The 24,476-nt window shown below is 47.5% G+C and overlaps 1 protein-coding gene across 1 annotated transcript in view; it reads left to right on the plus strand.

Annotated features, from left to right (window-relative positions):
• Nucleotides 1–1,647: 1,647 nt before the first annotated feature.
• The window catches only part of LOC119431767 (sodium- and chloride-dependent transporter XTRP3), a 46,553-nt gene continuing 23,724 nt past the window's right edge, over nt 1,648–24,476 (plus strand). The window contains exons 1-6 of the mRNA XM_037699233.2: nt 1,648–1,789; nt 4,303–4,434; nt 9,684–9,850; nt 11,189–11,367; nt 16,191–16,320; nt 19,496–19,630. Coding sequence (XP_037555161.2) covers nt 1,648–1,789; nt 4,303–4,434; nt 9,684–9,850; nt 11,189–11,367; nt 16,191–16,320; nt 19,496–19,630 — 885 coding nt within the window. The remainder of the gene's footprint in view (nt 1,790–4,302; nt 4,435–9,683; nt 9,851–11,188; nt 11,368–16,190; nt 16,321–19,495; nt 19,631–24,476) is intronic.

Raw genomic sequence — 24,476 nt, forward strand, 5'->3', positions numbered from 1 at the left:
AACCGTGGTGCAGTGCTTACACAGAAGTATGTTGAAGGCATCGTCAGCTATGCCTTTCAACACGTGGCCAACCTTGTCCGCCTCTGGCATGTCTTTGTCAATTGTGCGGCACAAGGCTAGCACGTCTTGGATGTATGCGACGTACGATTCCGTGGACGTCTGAGCTCTGGCCGCCAGCTCGTGCCGGGCTGTCATTTGTCGCGCGGCCGATCGACCAAACAATGCGCGCATCTTCTCCTTGCAGACGTCCCAACTCGTCAGTTCTTCTTCGTGCGTGTTATACCACACGCGAGCCGTGCCCCGTAGGTAAAAAATGACGTTGGCGAGCATTAGGGTCTCATCCCACCTGTGGTGCTTGCAGACGCGCTCGTACAATAAGAGCCAATCGTCGACGTCATTGTTGTCCGTGCCGCAAAACGTGCCGGGGTCGAGGGGTTGCGAAAGGACCACGGTTGCTGGAGCCGCGGGCGCGGGCTGCGATGACTGCGTACTGTCCTCAGCCATGGAGGCAGGAGAAACGTGGCGTCCGCTCCGAAGATCCAGGGCCGGGTGGAATAGAACCCGCAACCTCCACCAAAAAGATGTTACGGGGAGTATTTAATTACCGGTAAACGGCTAGCGCTTGTCTAGTCAAGACTGCACAGAGCGCACAGGTTCCAGCAGGTTTCAGTCTGACAGAAGAGCCTCTGACCCAGCCCCACTACAACGTCTTTGTCTTTGCCATGGCTCGTGACAATATTTTAAACAACATTGAAAACAAGCTAATGGGCCTATAATTCTTCAATTCTTTAACGTCCCCCTTCTTATTGATTAGTATAATGTTGGCACTCTTCCAGCTCTGATACACTTGAAGTCGTGATGCCTTGCGTATAAAGGACCGCAAGCTTTTCAAGCATATCTCCTCCATCTTTGATTAGATCAACTCTTAATCCGTCTTCTCCTGCCGCTTTTCCCAGGGACATGTCTTGCAAGGCCTTTCTAACTTCATCGCTAATAATGGAAGGAGCCTCTGTATCCTGTTCAACACTACTTCCAAGGAAGGTTGCCATAAGATAAAGTGCTAATAGAAATAAAGTTGCCAATCATTTATAAAGGATAGATGCACCGCCATTTTTTTCTCACCGACAGTGGCAACGGCATGAAGAGAGTCGGATGACGAAGCTGGAGTGAGGACTATGGAAGTACATGACGGCATTACGACTACGAGCACATGCTTAGTGGCCCAAGCTGGTAGACAACTTAGGCCACTAGGTCAGCGTAAGCTGCTAGATAGATAGACAGATCGATCGATCGATCGATAGATAGATAGATAGATAGATAGATATATAGAGACGCTCAAAACGGCTGAAGTCGCACTATAGGCCGAGGAAGAAGAAGCTCACGAGACGTGATCAGAAGCAGCCACTGTGCCCGCTGCCGCCCGATTCCTTGACCTATCCCCCTCAGTGGGTACGAGTCATGACAGAGGTTCATCATCATCACCAGCAGCAGCCACTCTGGGTAGGCACCACAACCACTCAGGTCAACAACACCACCAGAAGAAGAAAGGGAAGAACCGAGACGACATCTCGCAGTTTGCCAACCAACCCAGGCGGTTCCGTTTGCGTGGCCATTTCTCTAGCTGGCAGTCGACGGGAGCAAGCCCCGATGTCCACGGACAGCAAGCGACCGGCCAGACCGGCGTTATACTGGCGCAGCCGGCTCCACTTCTACGCCTCGGCCTACCTCTGCACTGCGGGGCTGACGAACCTCAACTGGTTTCCCTACGCCATCTACAGGCGTGGCAGAGGTGAGCAAAGCACCGCGGTTTGATGAAGAGGGCACACCTCATACGGGCTACTCGGGCTTTGTAAAAGCGTTGTGCTTAAATGTGGCAAGAAACAAACTTGGAGGACGCTTAAGCTTCGCCTTTAAGAGTGGAACGGGCTAGCATTCAAATATCCCTGACTGCTTCTCTCACTTCCCGGCAACTGCAGCTTATGAAACCGTATATCTCTACCGGGAAACGCTGGCGGCGAACGCTTTGCACGAAAGCGAGTTTTCTGGTAGAAAAGCGGCGTCTTGCGTGGGCCGAACCCGGAGATTGTGCACAGCCGCGCGCAAAAAAAAAGGAAGAAAAAAAACCCCCCATAATTTTTAGGTTTCTGTTATTGTTTCGCACCTTTAATATTTCAGTCTGAGAAGATGTAACATGTAAGGCATGCGCTGTCGGTGTTTTGTGTCGTAACGTTTGTTCATGGGCTGTCATTCTCAAAATTCCGAGGAATAACTTTGTCAAGAATGCAAGACAAGGTCTGAGCAACTTTAGTGATAGAATGGTGTGGCAATGTAACCCACATATGCCGCACGTCATATAGCAAGGCGTGACATATACACATACCTAAATATATACGGAAATTATCGCCCATGGACAACTCCTCCGATGCCGGCGCCGACACCGGATTTTCTGCGACACGGTCGCGTTAGAAAGGAGTTCACGTAAGCTACGAGTGGGCTTTTAATAAGCAAGAAATGTGACTACGCTATATGGATGATTATTTGAGTGGCGATGTTAGTTTGGCTTGCTAATGTGTGGACTGGCAGCGCAAATTTCAATGGCAGCGTTCGCCATCCGTCGCGCGCCATTGCACTATCACTCATTTCTTCAGGAGGTTACAAGCGTTCAAGCAGCCATCGTTTCGACGTGTCCTCTGAAGAGATCTAATGATTTGGACGTACATGCGTGTACCATTGTCCGCAGGAGAAACATAGTATAGACGTGCCGTCCCATACAACGTGTGCCGCGCCTGCACGACATGGCTGCTCAATTAGACTGATAAAACCTGTTGAATTTGACGAAACCTCCAGCAGACTTGCTCAATGCGGCTATTGGTACGGCGAATCGTACCGTATCTCTCTTGTTTAGAGGCCAAATGCAAGGAAATACCAGTTTAGCTAAATAAATTATGAGTAGATTCTATACTACGGATGCAATCCTATCAAAACTGAAGGGCTGGTCATTGTATAGTTTTCTGATTAATGGCCTTTAAACAGCACCTAAGTAGACGATGAGGGTACCTGGTGAAGTGCGTATACGAATCTCATCCCAAACAAATCGCCTGCGAGATTTTTAGCGAGCTGCGACCACCGCCCAATCTAGAAGATAATGACGAGGTGCCGCGCTGGTTCTTAACCGTATTTATTTGTATTTATTCTTACCTCAAAGGTCTAATTGCGGGGCATCGCCGGAATGGCGAGTGCCGTTGACGGCTAATTATGAGTGTTGTGAGTCGGCGAGATGGGATTTGAAGAAAGCAGTCAGTTTTAGTGGTGATGGGAGCGGCAGAGCATTCCTATCTCGCGCTGTGTACAGAAGAAAAAAAAATAGCTGGTACGTAGCGGTACGGTTCCGTGGTCTAGGTTTTGTATAATTTCCAGCGAGCGGTAACGGCAGCGCTTTTTTTTTTTAAAATGCGTAAGCATTTCTATGCTTACCCAACGAGAAAACTGTCCGTGCCTCCCGTAAGACGATCGCTTTCAAGATAGAGCCCGTAGCAGCAAGGGACTTTAGGGCTGCCTAGCGCTTCAACTCAAACCAAGTGGCGGAAACACCGCCTGATGAGTTATCAGCAGTCGGCACTCTCTGTCCGCTTCGCAGATCGCTTTCAAGATATAGGGTGCGCGCGGCCGTGTCACAGTACATTTGATCGATCCGTGCCGCCATTGGAGTCCTTTGATCACGGGACATAATGGTTCGACACGGATGGACAAGGACCTAAAGAGCGATATCGGCTTATGATGATCGGAACGTCATCAGCGCACCCGGCGCCGCCAACTGCAGTACTTTGCTTGCGTTATCAATGCACCTTGCGCCGCCGTCCGCGCCAGTTGGTGTCGCCGCAGCGCTGTCGTTTGTACTGGTCGGATCAAGTGTCGTAACACTGGTAATGACCCCGGGCTGCGTGGAGATGAGCAAGTGGCGCATTGCTTATGCATACTTAGACAACTCTCGGAGCTGTTCCTGCGTGAATTTTTTTTCTTCTTCTCTTCAATTTGGTAACAAAGACGCGTCTGTTAAGCGTGTTGTGACGTATTCACCCATACTTTAGAGTAAAAAAAAATTGACGGAGGCTGCTCTATTCTACACTATCTGAAACTAAGCTTCTTAGGTGATCCAACACTTCGTTGCAGTTAGCCTTTAAAGCGAGGCTTTTGAACATACAGGAGCCTGTTTAGAACCATATGGAAATTTGTTCTAAACGTTTCGGATACCTTGGTGGTATTTTAATTTAGCGCTTTTCACGTGATCTTACCACCGTGCAGGCTCGTTCCTGGTGATGTACGCGACCGTGATGAGCGTGCTGGTGGTTCCCATGCTGCACATGGAGGCCATCCTCGGTCAGTTCGCGCACGCGGGAAACCGAGGAGTGCTGGAGTGCTCGCCCGCATTCACTGGTAAGTGACGATCATACAAGACTTACAATACGGATGCGCAGTTCAGAAAACGAGAACCAGTGGCGCTGTGACAATATTTTCTCTTTGTTGCGATAGCAATTATATGGACACTCCAGGCGCATTTTTGTAGTTGGAGTGATGTTCCGTATAAAGCTCAACGGAGATAACACTGTCGCCACGTGCCGTATGCTGTATGTGCGGGTGAAAGCGCCTGAGGGGAGCCGACGATCGCGGCCCAATCTGGCGCGCGCAAGGGGGGAAAGCTGAGACGAAACGCGCCGTCTTCCGTCGTGCGAAAGACCGTGGGGGGATGGGAAGGAGAGAGGGGAGGCGGCGTTGTTCTCCGCTAGAAACTGCGTATATCGCCTCCACGCGCAAGCGGAACCGACGATCGCGGCTCAATCTCGCGCGCGCGAGGGAGGAAAGCGGGGGGACAGCGTAGGAGGGAGGGGGGCATTGTACTTCGGCAGCAACTGCGTACTTTGCACGGCCGCGCATGATCGCGCGCGCCCTATCTTGAAATCGATCTGCAGACGGCTCATACCTTTGTGCGTGCTGTGTTCTTGCCGCTCAGTTTGCGTTGAAGCGCTTGTCAGCACAAAGGTCACTTCGCTCGCTGCTGCTGTCGCGCTTCCTCACGCCAGCGTTTTGACAGCGAGTGTCCGCGGTCATCGAGTGTGATGTGTTCATGCTTGCCTATGCGCGATGACACTATGCTTGTTAATTTAGTTAGTAAGCGAATATTTTCATGTTTATACGGCCGATAAAACTACTATTCTTACTTCCTAAAGCTGTCTACTAATTAGCTGTCGTAGTCGATGCTTCGCCTTTCGGGCAGAACTGCGACTTTTTTTCTGAATTTATAGCTGTTAAAGGCACTTAATCAAAATTTCATGGCACCTGTGGCAGGTAGTGTCATCGCGCTTTATCATCTCAAGCTTCTCTTGGTTGAGGAACTGCAGAAAACAAACGCTCCATCCAGGGTTCAGTTCTGGGTTGGCGGTGGGTGAGGTATGAGGCTTCACCTCCAGTCACGATGATGAAAAAATACAACAGTTTTATTAAGATATTGAATTAGCGATGAGAAAGGTGCAAACTCGGTATACTGTAGTCATGGGCGACTTCAATGCAAAAGTGGGGAAAAAGCAGGCTGGCGAGCAAGCAATTGGCAACTACGGCATGGATTTTAGGAACACTAGAGGAGGCATCGATTTTAGAAACACTAGAGGAGAGATGTTGGTAGAATTCGCGGAAAGGAATATGCTCCGAATAATGAATACCTTCTTCAGGAAGCGTAGCAACACCTGGAAAATCCCTAATGGAGAAATAAGTAATGAAATAGATTTCGTACTCTCTGTCGATACCAGCATAGTGCAGAATGTAGAAGTGTTAGGTAGGGTAAAATGCACTGACCATAGGTTAGTGAGGTCTAGGATTTGTCTCCATTTGAAGAGAGAAAGAGTAAAATTAGTCAAGATGTAACAAGGCAACCTGGACGCAGTAAGGGTTAAAGCAGACTAATTCAGGCTGGTGCTCGCAAACAAATGTGCAGCTTCAGATAAGAAAGATGAAGATAACATAGAGGTAATGAAGCAGCGATGGCTTCATTACCTTTATCTTATCTTCATCTTTCTCCTTCATCAGAAGGAGCAATTGAAGTGGGACGTAAGGCACCAAGGCAACCATGCAGTAGGAAAGCTCTCCCAAGTAACAAAGGACCCAATAAAGAAACAACAAAGCATGAAAGTGTCAAGCTCAAGAGATCAGATAGAATTCGCAGAACTGTTAAATCTGATCATCAAGAAGAAAGTAAGGGATATTCGAAATTATAATGGGGGAGCAATTGAGGAAGCAGTAAAGTATGGATGCAGCATGAAATCAAAGAGAAGAAAACTTGGCATAGGACATGGCAAGATGTGTGCACTAAAAGATAAGCAGGGTAATATTATCAGAAATTTCGATGACATAGTAAAAGCAGCGGAAGAATTCTATACTGACCTGTACAGACCCAGAGACGCCAAGCTACTCTCATTCGTAGCGATTAACAGGATACAGAGGCTCCTTCTATAACTAGCGATGAAGTTAGAAAGGCCTTGCAAGACATGACAAGGAGAAAAGCTGCTGGAAAAGATGGAATAACAGTCGATTTAATAAAAGGCGGAGGAGACATCATGCTTGAAAAGCTTGCGGCCCTTTACACGCAATGCCTCACGACTTCAAGTGTACCAGGGAACTAGAAGAATGCCAACATTATTCTAATCTATAAGAAGGGAGTCGTTAGAGAACTGAAAAAAATTATAGGCTTATTAGCTTGCTTTCAGTACTGTGTAAAATATTCACCAAGGTAATTTCTAATGGAATGAGGGCAAAACCAAGAGAACAGGCTGGCTTCAGGAAGAAATATTCTGCAATGGATCACGTCCATGTCATATCGGGTAATCGAGAAATCTGCGCAGTGCAATAGACATGGGTGGAAGAGGCCAAGGGAGTTTTGGAGCAGCCTATACTTGCGGAGAGAGCAGAGGTGGATGCCAAATTCGGCATGGTGCTTCCTACGTGTCGTGCCCTGTCGGCGTGGTTTATGCCACTCCACTCTCATGTGATAGGACATGCGTTGTACAGACAGGGCGTTGCTTCAATGAGCGACTGAAAGAAGATGCGCAAAAAATAAACAGAAAGGTAGGTAGAAGAGCGCACCTTGTTGCGCATATAAACTCTTGCATAAATTGTGGGACGCGACTTGGTGGGACGTCAATTCTTGGCAAAAGCAAGAATGAGCATGCACGGCTTGCATTAGAGGCCTACCACATAAAAAGACAAGGCGATAATTGCATAAATGATACATCTTTGTCTCTACACCCATCTGAATGGGACTTTATACGTCTGCGTATATGATAATTTTGGCAGATATCTGTGATGTATTCTGTGCGCCGGCGCGGTTGTGTGGCCTAAGGTTTATATATGCATCAACGACGAATAAAGAAGTTGTTAGTCAGCGTCAGTGTGTGTCGTATCTTCCTTTTGTGGTACGTCTTAGTTGTTTGCGCTGTAAGTTTAAGTTCAGAATTATGTACCAACTAGGCCCAAATGAAGTTTTAATGGCTTTCATAGAATATGAAAAGGCATTTGATTCAGTAGAGATACCAGCAGTCATATAGACATTGTGTAATCAAGGAGTACAGGAGGCCTACGTGAATATCTTAGGAAATATCTACAAAGATTCCACAGCTACACAGATCCTCCACAAGATAAGTAGAAAGTTACCTATCAGGAAAGGGGTCAGACAAGGAGACACAATCTCTCCAATGCTATTCACTGCATGCTTAGAAGAAGTATTCAAGCTGTTAGACTGGAAAGGCTTAGGAGTGAGGATCAACGGCGAATATCTCAGCAACCTTCGGTTTGCAGATGTCCTATTCGCAACAGTGGGGACGAATTACAGTGAAGGATTCAAAACATTAACCGAGAAAGTGTAAGAGTGGGGTTGATGATTAGTATGGAAAAGACAAAGATAACCTTCAATAGCCTGGCAAGAGCACAAGAATTCAGGATTGCCAGTCAGCCTCTAGAGTCTGTAAAGGAGTACGTTTATCCAGGTCAATTACTCACAGGGGACCATGATCATGAGAAGGAAATATCCTGATCATGACCATGATCATGAGAGGCCTATGTCCTGTAGTGGACATAAATATCGGCTGATGATGGTGATGATGATGAGGCTTGAGGCTGTTGTCGTGTCGTTATCGTCGTTGAGCGGTACCGTTATTATCCCGGTACCGTGATCGTCGTTGAGACATACCGTTATTATCGACGTGCCGTTATCGTCGTTGAGCAGAATCGTTATTATCGTCGTACCCGCCGTGGCAGCCCAGTGGCTATGGTATAGCGCTACGGGGCTCGAGGTTGCGGGTGCGATTCTGGCCCTGGCGGCGGCAGTTCGATGGCGCCGGAATGCAAGAACACTCGTGTACTCGGAGTTAGTTGCAGGTTAAAGAACCTCAGGTGGTCAGAAATAATTCGGAGTCCCCCAGTTCCATGAACGTCAGAACGTGGTTTTGGCAAGTAAAACCTCAGCATCACTTTTACAGTGCATCTGTATATGGCTTGGGTTCCACGTATTTTTCGTATCTGTGCGTCAACAATAAAAGAAGGTGAGCGGTGGCCGATGCCGGAGGTACTGGGCCGACCCGCAGTGGAGGTGAAGCAGGCTTCAAGCACCCCGCCCCTAATTATAAATAATAATCATAGATAATAATAGATGAAATAAATAAATCAAGATGCATTGTTTCAAGTCGATCGGTATACTGGAATCGTTTGCGAACAGCACATGGACTCACGAGCAGGAGGCGTTGCCATATACGCAAAGGACAAAATGCATGTACACCCATACACCCTTGACTCACAAGAGGACAATGCCACCGACTATGGGGATGTCTGTGCTATGCAAACTAAAGGCTGAATTGTGATATCCAATGCGTATATACCTCCAGGCATACCCAAGTGTGATATAGACAAGTTCATGACCACGCACTTTGCTTGAGTCAGCCGTGATGACACTACCCTCGTGATCATCGTTAGAGACTTCAATGTGGACATTTCAAAACGACACAAGAAATGGTTTTACTCAGTTTGTGCTATAAGAGTTTGAATTGAAGTGCTACACTAATCCAAGTCACTCAACTACTCAACAACAATCGTGTATAGATTTAACTTTGGCCAACAGTCTGTCTAAGGTTATAAGGGGAACAATACGTGTATATCACAGTAATCCCAAAAGCTATCGTCACTACCACTATCAAATGATGTAAATAACTGCATGTACCCTTGTCTAACCCTGTGTAATGTGCTACAGCTTCGCTGGTCATCCTCCTTCACAGAGTAGAATGGCTCCTCACTTTTGTTTTACTATTATCGCCAAGCCATCGTTATGCTGTACCGTTATACAGTGCTATCTTGTCATCTTTCTGCCACCATATTCGTTATTTCGTTTATTGACTGTCGGCGTGACATCGTCGCCGTGCAGTACATTTATTGTTATCGTGCCGTTATCATCGCTGCCATCGCTCTGTCATCGTCGTCGCTTGCCATCGTCATATGCGTTGTCGTTGGGCTGTAAATTACCTCTAAAGGTTTTCCATCGAACGACTTTACAGTCTCTCAGGGTAGGGAACAGCTAGCGCGGCGTGTAAAGCGGGCCATACTTTTAGAAGTGCGTGCAATCTGCAGGTGGCTGTGTGCGTTCCGTGCAGGTCTGAGCTACACGATGGCCTACTTCTACGTGGCGAGCGCGGTGAGCGGCGCGCTGACCATGTCGCACGCGGTGCTCTATCTGCTCGGAAGCAGCCAGGACCCGCTGCCCTGGTCCACCTGCCGAGGGATGAACTCCACCACTTGCTACGTCCTCGAACCCGGAGGAGTACGTGGGGGCAGGCGGGGCGAATTTGTTGCATTAATGTGAAACATGATTTACCGGTACAAAATCTAGACGAAAAAAAAGCGCAAAATACACGGGACAAGCGCCGAACTTCGAAAAATGTTTCCGATGTGGAGATATTAGCAACATTCCAGAATTTCGTAGGTGCGTCCATTGGCGGCGTTTTATAATCAAGCGTATTTTATCTTCATTCCACATTGGTTAACTTTAATACCAACACTTTCATGCACGTACTAAAAAAAAAAAAAAAAAAAAGAAACGAGGGAAAAAGGGTGCTTATAAGTTCTTGCACCAAAAATTGTAAAAAATATATATATATATATATTTTGCCTCCTCAATGTGAAAAACGCGTTCAAGTGTTGACTAAGCATCTGTCGGAGATACATTTAGATATACAGATACCTGCGTAGCGGTGATATGATCTGCGTAGCGTGGAAATCAACGTGAAACGGCCAAATATAGGCTTCATTTTTTTCGACGCTAGTATCAGAGGACTAAGTTCACCCACATATCGGAACAAGACGGCGAATTACAAAATTCTGGACTTGCGTCCAGTTTTCAGGGATGTTAGCGTATGCTGGAAAATTATGATTCCCGAAGCTAGTAAACAGAGTGCGACATGTTGTTGGCCCAGTGAGTTCATGTTCAGCTTCGTAGAAATGACACTAAATAGGACGACACATATCAGTAAAGGACAGGACAGGTGACACTAACAACATTATTTTCTGAAGTAAACAGGTGACTGCTGTGAACCGCATCATAACAGTCTTCGATAACATCATAACCGCATCATAAAAGGCTCACAAGGGGCGCGTGCTTAATGTAGTCCCGTTGCGATCGCTTTCTCTGCGAAACTACCCGAACATCCATGTGGATGCGAGAAAAAACTTGGGAGACGCCTAAGGTTAGCCTTTAAGAGTAGAACGTGATAGCATTCAAAGATCCCCGACGTCTTCTCACGCTTCCCGGCAGCAGCAGCTTACGCAACCGTAATCTCTACCGGGAAGCGCTGGCGGCGAACACTATGCGCGAGGGCGAGCTTTCTGGTTATTTTTTTCTTTCCCCCGCACGGCCAGCACCACCGCTGATACGGATGCGCGGAGGCGAGCGTCATCTGGTGGTACTGCAAGGAACCGAGAGGCGCGCGCCGTGCTGTGATTGGTAGGAACATTTTCGCTCGCGGTCAACGCCGGATTTCTGCGTAACGGGGCCCTTGAAGCTATCGCTTTAATACAGTTTTGAGACGCATTACCACAGGCGAGCGTAGTCGTAGATTTGTGGACACTCGCACGTACTCATGGCGCACGTGCTCGTTTGCAGCCCCGACCGTGCCGGCAAGTGCACCGTGCCCTGGCACTGCGATTCGAGGCGGCCGCGGAACGCGACCGGCTGCCGGGCATTCCCGTGGTACTCGGCGACCGCGTGGTGCTGGTGCCTCGGCACCAGTTCGCCCGCAACTGCACACCCTCCACCGTCAGCGCGGTCGAGCACTACCACCGGTGAGCGCTGTGTCGCCCACGTTTATAGGCAGAAACACCTCGAGGAATAACGAGCTAAGCGATAATCAGAGCAAAGACATTTCGCTATATCAAGTGCTTCTCGAATTTTATTTCGAGAACAGTGCATACTTGTACACTTTAGTCCCCGTGGGCGAAGATGACTACCTGAAACAGCTGACAAAGATGCAAAAAAAAAAAAAAAAAAACTCGGATGAAGAAGAGACGCGTACAAGGGAGATGGGCGCATTTATTAGCGGCGAGAAATTCGAGTGGTGACCTCTCGCGAGTGACGTCGTGGGCTGGAACGCCGCTCGCACGCCGGCTCGCTAGGTTGCCGGGCGCGCTATATCGCTTCGTGCATGTTAGGAACGAAGTAAGCGCTAACTACGTTTCCTAAAGGTTGTTACGGCTGCTTTATGCTGTCAAGCCTGAAGTGCAGTCTGATTTTCCTGAAGACCGCGCTACTCGTGAACAATTGTGGCTTATATATTGAAAGCTATGTAGAGTTAAAGGCGATCTACTGCTCTTCCACTGCAGAGGAGCGCCGTGTATGTCGATACATTTTTGGAAGAAGAATGCCCGCAAATTCGGCGTATAAACATACGTACTATAATTTGCTTAAAGCGTGAAGATTCCATTTATTACTTAGTTACGACAGACAGTGCATTCTACACGGAACCGCAACTTTGATACTTGGTGTGAACATTGTAAACCTGCATATACTGCCTCAAACATTCCATCGAGCTTCTATTGGTCTGGTGAGTCTATATGTAAACACTGTAATGATGTATAAAAAGAAGAGTTAGGCACGCACTTTCTAAATTATAACTTGCTACAGCTGTCTCCGTTCTCCGCAACAACCGCTCAGAAAAAGCGTTTTCCAGGGCTCTTAGTACGACTGCGGGTCATGTGTAGTATAAACTTCACAAATATCTAGACAAATATAGCCTCCAATTAAAATATTGTGGTTAAGAGGAAGCTCTAGCTCGGGGAAAAGTCCAAGTTCCCCGTTGAAATACATGTAAAACGCAGCAATGCTTTCATGAGACAACCGCTGGATCTATTTGAATAAATTTGTTGCATTTGAGAGAAAACACTTAACTCTAGCAACTCTAGGAAGGAGATTTTTGATTTAGGACTTTTAATATTTTACAAACACTGCCGGAAATTGATAAGGTAAGAAAATACAAGAACGAAGCTTACTAATCCATAATTCAGCAGCAAAAACAGATATCGCCGTTCCGTTAATTGCGTCTGTTAGAGTACCTCAGGCGGTCAAGTTTTGCATTGAGTTTACAGCTTACGTGATACTGGTGTTTTTTTCACGGGTTCTGCAAACGTCTACTCACAAATTTGAGGTATTTTTGAAAGCGGTGTATGATACATCAGCTTAAATCGAACGAACCTCTTAAAAATCAGTGCATTGGTTATAAAAATATACGATTTCTTCGTTCCCATACATTTAGATAAGAGCTCCCGAGCTAAAGCTTCTTTTTAAGATCTAGAGTCAAGGCATTAAAGCCGATGGGGTGGTTCATATAATGCAGCAGCCTTCATTCGATAATACGGCACACTACGTTTCACAATGGCACCAAACGGCCGTCGTTATGGCGAGGTACGTACTGCTCACTATTTTGAAGTGAGCAGTACGTATCTTTCATTCAAAATAGTGATGAACCGGATACAGAGGCTCCTTCTATAACTAGCGCTGAAGTTCGAAGGGCCTTGAAAGACATGACCAGGGGAAAAGCTGCTGGAGAAGATGGAATAACAGTAGATATAATCAAAGATGGAGGAGATATCATGCTTGAAAAGCTTGCGGCCCTTTATACGCAATGCCTCACAACTTCATGTATACCAGAGAGCTGGAAGAACGCCAACATTATACTAATCCATAAGAAGGGAGACGTTAAAGAACTGAAGAATTATAGACCCATTAGCTTGCTTTCAGTATTGTATAAAATATTCACCAAGATAATTTCCAATAGAATCAGGGCAACACTTGACTTCAGCCAACCAAGAGAACAGGCTGGCTTCAGGAAGGGATATTCTACGATGGATCATATCCATGTCATAAATCAGGTAATCGAGAAATCTGCGGAGTACAATCAACCTCTCTACATGGCTTTCATAGATTATGAAAAGGCATTTGATTCAGTAGAGATACCAGTAGTCATAGAGGCATTGCGTAATCAAGGAGTACAGGAGGCATACGTGAATATCTTAGCAAACATCTACAAGGATTCCACAGCTACATCGGTTCTCCACAAGAAAAGTAGAAAGTTACCTATCAAGAAAGGGGTCAGGCAAGGAGACACAATCTCTCCAATGCTATTTACTGCATGCTTAGAAGAAGTATTCAAGCTCTTAGATTGGGAAGGCTTAGGAGTGAGGATCAACGGTGAATATCTCAGCAACCTTCGATTTGCAGATGACATTGTCCTAGTCAGCAACAATGGAGACGAATTACAACAAATGATTGAGGACCTTAATCGAGAAAGTGTAAGAATTGGGTTGAAGATGAATATGCAGAAGACAAAGATAATGTTCAATAGCCTGGCAAGGGAACAAGAATTCAGGATCGCCAGTCATCCTTTAGAGTCTGCAAAGGAGTACGTTTATCTAGGTCAATTACTCACAGGGGACCCTGATCACGAGAAAGAAATTTACAGAAGAATAAAATTGGGTTGGAGTGCATACGGCAGGCATTACCAAATCCTGACTGGGAGCTTACCACTGTCGTTGAAAAGAAAAGTGTAGAATCATTGCATTCTACCGGTGCTAACATATGGGGCAGAAACTTGGAGGTTAACAAAGAAGCTCGAGAACAAGTTAAGGACCGCACAAAGAGCGATGGAACGAAAAATCTTAGGAGTAACGTTAAGAGACAGGAAGAGAGCGGTGTGGATCAGAGAACAAACGGGGATAGCCGATATTCTAGTTGACATTAAGCGGAAGAAATGGAGCTGGGCAGGCCATGTAATGCGTAGGATGGATAACCGGTGGACCATTAGGGTTGCAGAATGGATACCAAGAGAAGGGAAGCGCAGTCGAGGTCGGCAGAAAACCAGATGGGATGATGAAGTTAGGAAATTTGCAGGCGCAAGTTGGAATACGCTAGCGCAAGACAGGGGTAATTGGAGGTCGCAGGGAGAGGCCTTCGTCCTGCAGTGGACATAAAATATAGGCTGATGATGATGATGATGATGATGATGATGATGATGATGATGATGATGATGATGACGTACTGCTCGCGACACTCATTCGTTAACTACCACTCCGAATTGAAACCTCGAAGCTGTCTTTTACAGCGCCAGTTGGAGTGCCTGCGTTATAATCTAGGCGGTAGAGCTGAGCCTGTTCTGGCCTTAAACAAGGAAATTAAAATACCTTGTGCAACAGGATGTTTCGAACAGAACAGTCCACTTTGTCAGTCCACGCAGTACCTCCGCGTAAAGAAGACACCACAAGCCACCTATGAGGTGCGCTTGATTTTGAACACCTCACCGAATTATCATAATTTCAGCGTGACTCGCACAGCAAATAAGGCTTCGACTTCCTGTTGGCTGTAACCACGCGGTTTGATACCTATCCTACCCTAAAAATGTGGGCCGAGCAGCTGTGTCAGATTTTCAAAACGAATATGTTATAACTGTTCCTGAAGCAACATTAATCGCTGAACTGAGTTCCACGAGTGGCGTTAAAAGGGAATAAATACTGACGACTGCCCTTCCTGTACACTGACAACTCGTTCCACTTCAGTTCCTGCCTCTTGGAACCGGTGTCAAACAGCCTGCTTTTGGCAAGCAGTTCACAATGAAAATGCCGGTGGCAGAATCTCGACTTCAATGTTAGTTCCGTCCTCATGCTACTGCCGGACGTTTCAGTCGACAAATGCGACAATTGGGTGCCTATGTAACACTGTGGCTTTATAACATAAAACTATTCCAATCTGTTTTTAGTCCAATCCTCTGACGTCAAATTTACCTAAACGCCGACGGAAGCATCGTGCAGCGAATCACAGCGTTGTTCGAACGGCCCAATCAAACGCTCTCCTGGTTTATAGGAAGTCACTTTTGTTTGCTTTCAAAGCCAATAGCGTTGCCTACATTGGTAGTTTTTTTTATTTAATTGGCCGACAAGAGGCGAGTAGCACGCAGAAGTGGAGAGGATTTAGGTGGTGCCAAGCTAGCACAGTAAAAGTAGATAAGCGGTTGAGGAGGGTGGTGCCGGCCGCGCGAAGAGTCGTTCCGGAAGTCACGTTGGTTCGCCGTGGTCACGTCATAGGCGTTCTGTGGTCACGTGAGGAGGGTCGCGCGGGCGACGCGGTGGCAGCTTCCGGCGCGGGCATAAAATTTTTTAGCTGTGGTAGGTGTCCACGTCGGAACGTGTCCGCACGCGACGCAGTCTCCGCGCCTGACGCCGTACGCACCCAGGCGCGATGCGGCGCGTGCGGCCGCTTTCCAACGCGTACGTCGGGTTGGGGCTTAAGAAAAGGGTATTCGAGCCGGCCCTGCACTGCTCCTCACGTTTGACTTTTGCTTTTGCTTCGTGTCTGTGTAGAGAGCTAGTCGGATTACAAATCGTTTCGAAAGTGGGCGGAATCAGCTCACTTAATCTGGCCACACGAATGAAGATTACACGTCGAGGTGCGTGGATCATTATCGTGTGCCATCTAAGTTGCATACTTCTTCATGTGTGTGAAGTTCTTGCCTTGGCAAGAACTTCACACACCTTGTAAGGGTGTATCTGTGTTCCAACTTTTGCCTTTGCTGTAGTTATGCGACCTCTTTTGTCACAGACGGAACATGTTTCGCGTGCAGGGACTTCGTGCTCCGTTTGGACGGCCACCTCGACGGGCTGCACCTGAACCCCGACGTGGCGCTGGCGTGCGCGGCCACCTGGGCAATCGCCTGCGCCGCTTCCTGCTCGCGCGTCGGACTCTGCAGTGCGGTGCGTGAGCCCGCCATCTGCGCATGCGCGCATCTGTCTTTTTCTTTGAACATCATACAAAGGGCAGTGTCACTACAGCGACACAGAGATCTTGCATATAAAAGAACGGAAATGTGGTCCCGATAGTATTCATTCTTACGGAAAAAAGTACGCATGAAACACAAGTTATTCTCAGCTGAAGTTTTTTAAATGACATAATCCGACATATCTAAAATCCGGCCAGGGCGCAACACTTGGCAGGGCCGCTTTTTAACTTCGCCTAACGGAGAAAGAATTATAGCAGAAACCATCGCGGGATGACTGTTGGTCAAGCGATAGCTTCGGGATTTAAACCGATTCAGCTGTCTTATTGCGTATAATCAAGCATGCGGGACGACGGCAAAACGACGACGGTGACAATGACATGACAGCGGCGTGTCGACCACGGATGGACTGCACGGAGCTCCGAGGCCAGATCACCCAACCTCAAAAACTGGGGAAGGTTCGGCAAGCATGCTGTCGCGTGAAAAAATTCTGAACGAGAAAGGGTAGGTGGGTTTCGTTCTTAGCACACCTAAAGCTGCAATAGAGCTTCGACTAACAGCGAGAGCTCAATCGCGTCTTTTCTAGTAGTTCCTCCAGAAGTTCCGACTTCGTACTTTAGTAGTTTTTGTTCAGTAGTTCTTACCACATACTTCGATAAGAAAGTTAAGTAAATAGTAAACAAATAAAATTACTCCATCTCCCGCTAAAGGGAACCATGTGTGGATGCGAAGCAGCGGCGAGATGGTTAGCTTGAGCGGGAGATGGTTTCGCGGCAGCGGCCCGAGCGCTCATCGCGGCGCTGCAAAAGAGAGAGAATGAGGCGTCATTTTCATACCGCGGAACTACCGTGGCGCCCCCAGCGGAGTATGCAGCTGTCGCACCACCTGTGGTGCGCGCCGCTCCGGATTCCTAGAGGATAGAAAGGGGTGAGCGTAGGACAGGAGAGGGGGAGGGGACGCGCATGCGCTGTGGGGGTTTGGGACGCCGCGGGAGGGACGGACAAAGCCCCCGCCATAAGCTGCTTCGCATCTGAAATACAGAAGAGAAAGGGAGCTTTTTTGTTTCATCGAGACATTATCTTTGCCTGCGAATATTTAGAAAATATGTGGCATAATACGAGCTCATCTATCTGGGTAATTAAAATTCACAACTTTTGCTTCGAACAAAATATTTGGGGAAGAGGTAGAAATTGCGGAAATTAAAGTAGTCAGTACACAGCACATCTCTCCACCGTCCCCACATGCGGCTACCGCCAGTTTCGTGATAATGAAAATCCGCGGTGGCCGAGTGCCTGTGGAATTTTCTGTTGGGCAGGAGGTCGCGGGTTCGATGTTGAACCTGGGACCGCACTTTGGTGATGCGGAGTGAGAAAAGTATCGTGGGCTGTTTTCTTTATTGCAATAGCATTTATATGGACACTGCACGCGCATTTCTGCCGTCGTCGTCAACGTCGTCGTCGCCGTGAGGTTCCCTATAAAGTCCAAGGGCGATAAAATCGTCGCCGCGCGCCGTATTCTGTATGCGCCAGTGAAAACTTGCGAGGCTCAGCCAACAATCGCGGCTCAATCTCGCGCGCGCAAGGGAGGAACGCGGGGCTTGATCACAGAATGGATTCGACAAAACACCCGAAAGATTTTCCTTAAGAAATAAATAATAATGTAACACAATAAAGTTGACATGGTTCGTTGACCGATTCGCGCAATTTCGGGTTACCGCCTGCGTCAATGCGTCTCCGGAAAAAAATAATTTCCTAATTGTAGAGGTCGTGGATAGAAATCCACCCATTTCAACGCATGACTTCGGTAAAAGAAAGACTGCAGGCAAGCGATATTCCGTACTTTTTTAAATTTTGTTCCATTTGGGTTGCAGCTGCAAGTGAAAAATGTTTGCTAAATTTTGCCCTTTACTGAATAGTATGACATTCCCCATCAAATACATGGAAGAACGTTCCATACATTTGTAACGCGTGTTAAGTACGCAGAAGCGTAAATATGTGGAGATGCATTCCAATAAATAGCGAATGTCATCCTGAACAGTGTACATACATGTACTTGAAACCATGCCAGGTATGTGTGGACATCGTCCCCTATACTAGACATGGCTCCAGGTGCAGGATTGTAGAAAAATGTTCCAGATAGAAGGTGCAGGTATGTGAAGCAATGTTCCAGATAATAGGTACAAATATGTGAAGTAATGGTCCAGATAGTAGGTGCAGGTACGTGAAGCAATGTTCCAGATAATAGGTACAGGTATGTGAAGCAATGTTCTATATAATAGGTACAGATACGTGAAGCAATGTTCTAGATAATAGGTACAGGGGCGCGATCGGAGATCTTTGTTCGTTTCGTGTTCCGTTCAGTTGCTGCAACGTCACAAAGTGGCAGTATGCAAAATTTGTGATAACGGGATGGAGAGAGCAGCCAATCGGCAAGCGGTGAACTTGCCGGACGACAAACATTCGGGCAGTTGGTCGTTTTTGGCGACGTCAAAATGACGACGCGCTCCTGTCAATCATTTTTATTCCAAGCACGTCGTCTGCTAGGAGCAGAACGCGGCGAGAGATGAGAAGCATGTGTGAAGTTCGAGCGGTTATCCGCTCGCTACGAGACCGGCTTCGCATGACATGTCTGGTGGAGTGGATTGGATTCTAACGGCGGCTGCGGCTGCGCAGTGGTTAACCGCTTGCCGATTGGCTGCTCTCTCCCTCCCGTTTGCACAAATTTTGCATACTGCCACTTTGTGACATTGCAGCAACTGAACAGAACGCATTTCGAACAAAGATCTCTGATCACGCCCCAGGAATGTGAAGCAACCAGATAATAGGTACAGGTATGTGAGCTATGTTCCAGATTATAGGTACAGGTATGCGGAACATGGTTCCGAACAACAGTGGCTATTTCACTGTATCCCAACACATTTCAACATATTTATTATGTGTGTTTAGAAAGCAAGAAGTCCAAATGTACAAAACACCCTCCCATATAGGACTTTGTAATGGTGAGTAGAACGCCGTTCCACTTAGCTAAGTTAAAGAAATTCTAAATATTTTCATTGAATTTGAAAATCGGACTATATTAAAAGCGTATAGCGAAGGTCGTGAAGCCTGTCACCGAAAAACACGAGCCGATATGCGACGCGTTACGCGTTGCAGCTGGTGTACGCGCTGGTCGTCGTTCGCGTGTTCCTCGTGTGGTTCCTGTGCGCCAAGGTGGTTGGTGAGGGCTTCAAAGGTGACCTCTGGAAGCAGCTGTCGAGCTTCGACCCCGCCCAGCTGCTAGATTTAGAGGTGAGAAGCTGATCGTCTTGTCCATCGCCTCCGGCCACTGAGCGCCAGGAGGTAAGAGTGAGGCGGCCAGACGAGAAGTCCCATAGCCACGCGTTTAACCATCTCCTCGACGGGTTCCATATGCTAAAGAAAGTCACAAGTGGTCAGAATCACCGACCACATAGGGGAACTCTCTCTACCCGCTTTCACTGACGCATTCGTGCACTACACTATTAAAAAAAAAAGGGGGGGGGGGGGTCGGAGTAGTGACTACCTATAGTGCCACAACATTTGCTACCTTAGTATAACTGCGGTTGGTAACGATAGAGTTAGCAACGTAACTGAGTAAACAAGGTAGTCACTAGTACTAATGAGTCTCAGCTACCAATTCTGAACGCAGTTACCACCACCGGTTTCAAAGTTTCTATTCTATAACACATATTTCGGACCCACTGTGGAATACGCCACAGCTGGTCCGATATATTCAGCAGAGGTGAGAACTTTTGTTTGAGGTGGTGCTGATGGCGTTTGGATTTGGTAGCTGTGACCTACTCTGCTGGATATTCAAAATGAAGCTTTACGGAATTTTTAAAAATCGCCTGTGGCAGGTAGCATAATTCTTATCATTGAGCTAGGTTATTCGAAGAGGCGGACATTAGAAGCACGAGAAATCGAAACACATATTCAACTAATTAACAAAATGTGACTAATGAAGTTCTTAGTTAATTACTTTACGACAGACAGACATGAACTTTATTTGGTCCTGAGGAACTACGTGGGGACCCCCTGTGGGAAGTCCGTAGTAGTCGCTGGCCGCGTCCACGTAGGGGCAGGAAGACCGTGGTCCTCCGCCATTTCGCAGGCCCTCTGGACAGCCTGGAGTTGGACTGAGAGTACGCTGCTTTTAAGCGCATTGTCCCAGTCCGTTTCTTTGTTAAACGGTGCGTTACGTAACGCAGGGCGTTGCCAGAGCATGTGAGTCAATGTACAAAAATGCACACCACAATCTGGACAGTGTGGTTCTATATTTGGGGCGATGCGACTTAGAAAGCCCTCGAAGGAAGGGACCCCGTTTGGAGCATTCTAAATGTCGATGATTGAGACCTGTTGAGCTTAGGATGAGGTAGTGGAAAACTCCTCCGCTCTAACTGGTAGTGAGAAACTATTTCGTGGAATGTAAGTAATGGGTCGCTGTGCCTAATTTCGTCAGGCCCCCCCAAAAGCTTCCATACCGCCGCGGCGGGTAAGATCTCGCGCACGGTTATGAGCAAGCTCATTGGGGTTTGGGCGATTTATAAGAATATTCGGACCCATGTGGGCTGGAAACCACGTAATGGAGTGAAAACCAGTAACCACCCTATTTCTGAGGATGGCCGCCGCCTTTCGGGAGATGGAACCCGATGCAAAGGCACGTATGGCCGCACGAGAGTCTGTGTATATATTGGGACGAACAGGGTCACTCATTGTCAAAGCTATGGCTATCTGTTCTGCAACGTCGATGGAGATATGACGGAAAGAAGCCGCGTTGATGAGTGTCCCGTTCGTATCAACTACTGCCGAAACAAAGTTGCTGGTCTGTCCATATTGGGCCGCATCTACGAATGCTGCCAAGCTCGGGCTATGTGCGAGTGTCTTTAATATAGCCCGGGCGCGAGCCTTGCGTCGCCCAATGTTATACTGTGGGTGAACATTCCTAGGAAAAGGACTAACAGTGAATGACGCCCGGATTGTTTCCGAGAGTGATTCTTCATGGTCGTTAATTAAGCTTGGAGCTAAGTTGACTGAGTCTAGTGAACGTCTGCCGGCTTTTGGATGTAGATAGCCTGACAATTTGTGCTGTTCTTTGGGCCTCTATCACATCCGAGACGGTATTATGCATGCCCAGCCGCATAAGCTTCTCTGTACTAGTGGTTACTGGTAATCCCAGTACACTTTTAATGCTCTTGCGCATGAGCGTGTCTATTTGATTCCTTTCTGTATTAGTCCAATTTAGGGCAGATGCCACATAAATAATGTGACTCATCAGGAACGCGTGATATATCCTAAGATTGTCCTCTCCGAGTCTCCCTTTTCGATTCGAGACTCTAGAGATGAGCCGGAGCATACTCTCCATTTTGGAGGTGATGTGGGCAATTGTCTTTGCATTAGAGCCTCTGGCGTCCAGTAACAGGCCCAATATCCTGATTGAGTTGACTCGAGGAATAGCCTGACGATCCTTTGTGTGTAAGGCAATAGGTATCTGTTCCATCGGAACCAAACCCCTAACACCCTGTCTCGCCGGCTTGTACAGCAATAACTCAAACTTGGTAGGTGAGAGGCTGAGCCCTGTTTCAGTTAAGAATTCTTCCGTTACATTTAGTGCTTCTTGTAGCGCCTGTTCAAGGTCCGCGTCTGATCCACCTGGACACCAAATCGTGATGTAGTCTGCGTATAAGGCATGACCATTTTTTTTGCACGGAGGATAGGCGCTCCGAGAGTCCCCTCATGGCAATATTAAGTAAGAGAGGGGAGATTACTGCCCCTTGCGGGGTCCCTCTTGCCCCCAATTCAAGCTCATCAGATTTAATTTGCCCAATTTTGATGGTAGCAACGCTATCCTTAAGAAAGAATCTAACATATGTGTGGAATCTCCGTCCCAAATTTAGCTCCGAGACCGCCTCAAGTATGAATCTATGTGAGATATTGTCAAATGCTTTAGCCAGATCCAGGGCGAGTATTCGTCTAATATCTCTAGTCCTGCGGTCGATAATTTGGCGTTTGATGAGAAGCATCAAATCTTGTGTGGAGAGTGCGGGTCTGAAGCCTACCATATTGTAAGGAAATATTTCCCGGCACTCGATATACTTTGAAATCCTATTGTGAATAGCGTGTTCTGCAACCTTACCCGCAAAAGAGGTGAGCGAGATCGGGCGCAGGTTTTCCGGAGCTAGAGGTTTCCCTTGCTTAGGAATGAGGACCGCCGAAGCAGTCTCCCAGGACTCAGGAACCGTGCCCGATTCCCATATCCTGTTGATTTCTTCCGTCAACTTCGTGATGGACTTATCATCCAGGTTGCGAAGGAAGCGGTTGGAAATACCATCCGGCCCGGAGGCCGAGCGGCCATTAAGGACATGTAATACCTCTCTGATCTCAGCCTCTGTAAAGGGGACGTCCAGCTCCCCCAACTCTTCCCCCCGGTAGCTGGGATAGTGCCGATGACCAGCCGGACCCATCGGGAGGTATCGATTAGCCAGCTCCATGATGAAGGCCGTCTCTGAACCTCCCTTCTCTTTGTGCTTCCGCGCTATCCTATCGATTGCAAGTCTGGATAATTTTTGCCTGCGAGTCGTCAGGCAAATGTTTAAGGAGGTTGCACTTTCCTCCCGTGCGCATTCGCCCATCCACCGCGGAGCAAATCTCGCTCCATTGTTGCTTAGCTAGTTCTGCGCAGTACTCTTCAGTCTCTCTATTGAGTTCCGCTATTTTATTCCGGAGTCTGCGGTTCAGTCTCTGTTTTCCAACGTGCCTGAATGGAGCTTTTGGCCTCCAGAAGGTGCGCCAAATGCGAATCTATTCTTGGGACCTCAACCTCTGTGCTGATCACCTTAGTAGCCTGCTCGGAATCTTTCTTTAGTCTTTCGAATAAGTCGCCTAGGTTGCTGTATTCTTCAGTGTCTTCTTCTGATTTTACGGAAAACATCCCAATCGGTGTCTCGAAACTTCCTTGGAGGCGCGGCTTTGACCTTGACAGAGATAGTTATGACGAAGTGGTCACTCACTACACAAGCTTTCCTGAAGGTTTTGCCACGCCACCTCGGTTATGTTCTTATAACGAATGTCAAGTCCGGTGTCGTATCCCGTGCTACGGACGTCCCCATCCGTGTGGGGAATCGTGGGTCCGTGATTAATTCCAGGGCGCAATTGTCCGCCGCTCGAACGAGATCAATTCCTTTCGCTGTTTGCCTTGTGTAACCCCATACAGTGTGCGGGGCATTAAAATTTCTAGCAACGATTAACGGGGAACCTCTAGCTAAAGAAGATGCTTTAGCTAAGATGGAGTGAAAACTCTGCCTCTGCTGTGATGGGGGGCTGCATACATTGAATATATAGACGCTCTGCTTAAGCCAGCTATTGGGTATGATTTCTACGATGAGTGCCTCAGCCCTGGATCTGCCTAATTGCATTCTATGCTCCTGGAAAGAGCATTTCTTACTAACGAGCGTGGTTATCCCTCGTTTGTTTTCATCCCGCCCCGCAATAGCTCGATAGCCCGCCAAGGACGGAGACTCACACAAAGCTTCCTGTAATAATAATACATGCGGTTTGACCACCTGTGCTTTAATATACTGTTGTAGTGGAGCCTTACGTCTTTGGAAACTGGCGCAATTCCACTGCCAAACGACGAATTTATTAGTATTCCCCGCCATGGTGCCCGTATTACATTAGGAGCTCCCTAGGGGCGCTACTATCATCCATACCCGTCTTGGTTCGTACTGAACCCTGGTTCGTGGCGTTTGGTGTACCCACGATCGCTAGCTTTGTTTCGACCACCCCCATTCTGAGGTTGAGCATGCTAATACTCTCCATAATCTGCTTCATTGACTTCTGTATATTCTCAATAATTTCATGACTAGATTCGGTGTCCATGGAATCCGACTCGTCCTGCGGAAGAGGGGCCTTGCGTTTGGTCTTGTTAACCTGCGACCCTTGCTCCTGGGTGGAAGGTTTCTGAACACTAACATTTTGTTGGGCGTTCGCCTTTCGAAAAGCATGAAAGTCGGCCCTCATTTGCTGCATTTCCGCCTTTAGACGAGCATTTTCTTCTAAGAGAAAAGCGACCTTCGGGTCCTCCCTTTGCTCTAGCAATGCTACCTGCGTTACCTTTTTC

The sequence above is a fragment of the Dermacentor silvarum genome, chromosome 10 (assembly GCF_013339745.2).
Source record: "Dermacentor silvarum isolate Dsil-2018 chromosome 10, BIME_Dsil_1.4, whole genome shotgun sequence".
Lineage (NCBI taxonomy): Eukaryota > Metazoa > Arthropoda > Arachnida > Ixodida > Ixodidae > Dermacentor > Dermacentor silvarum.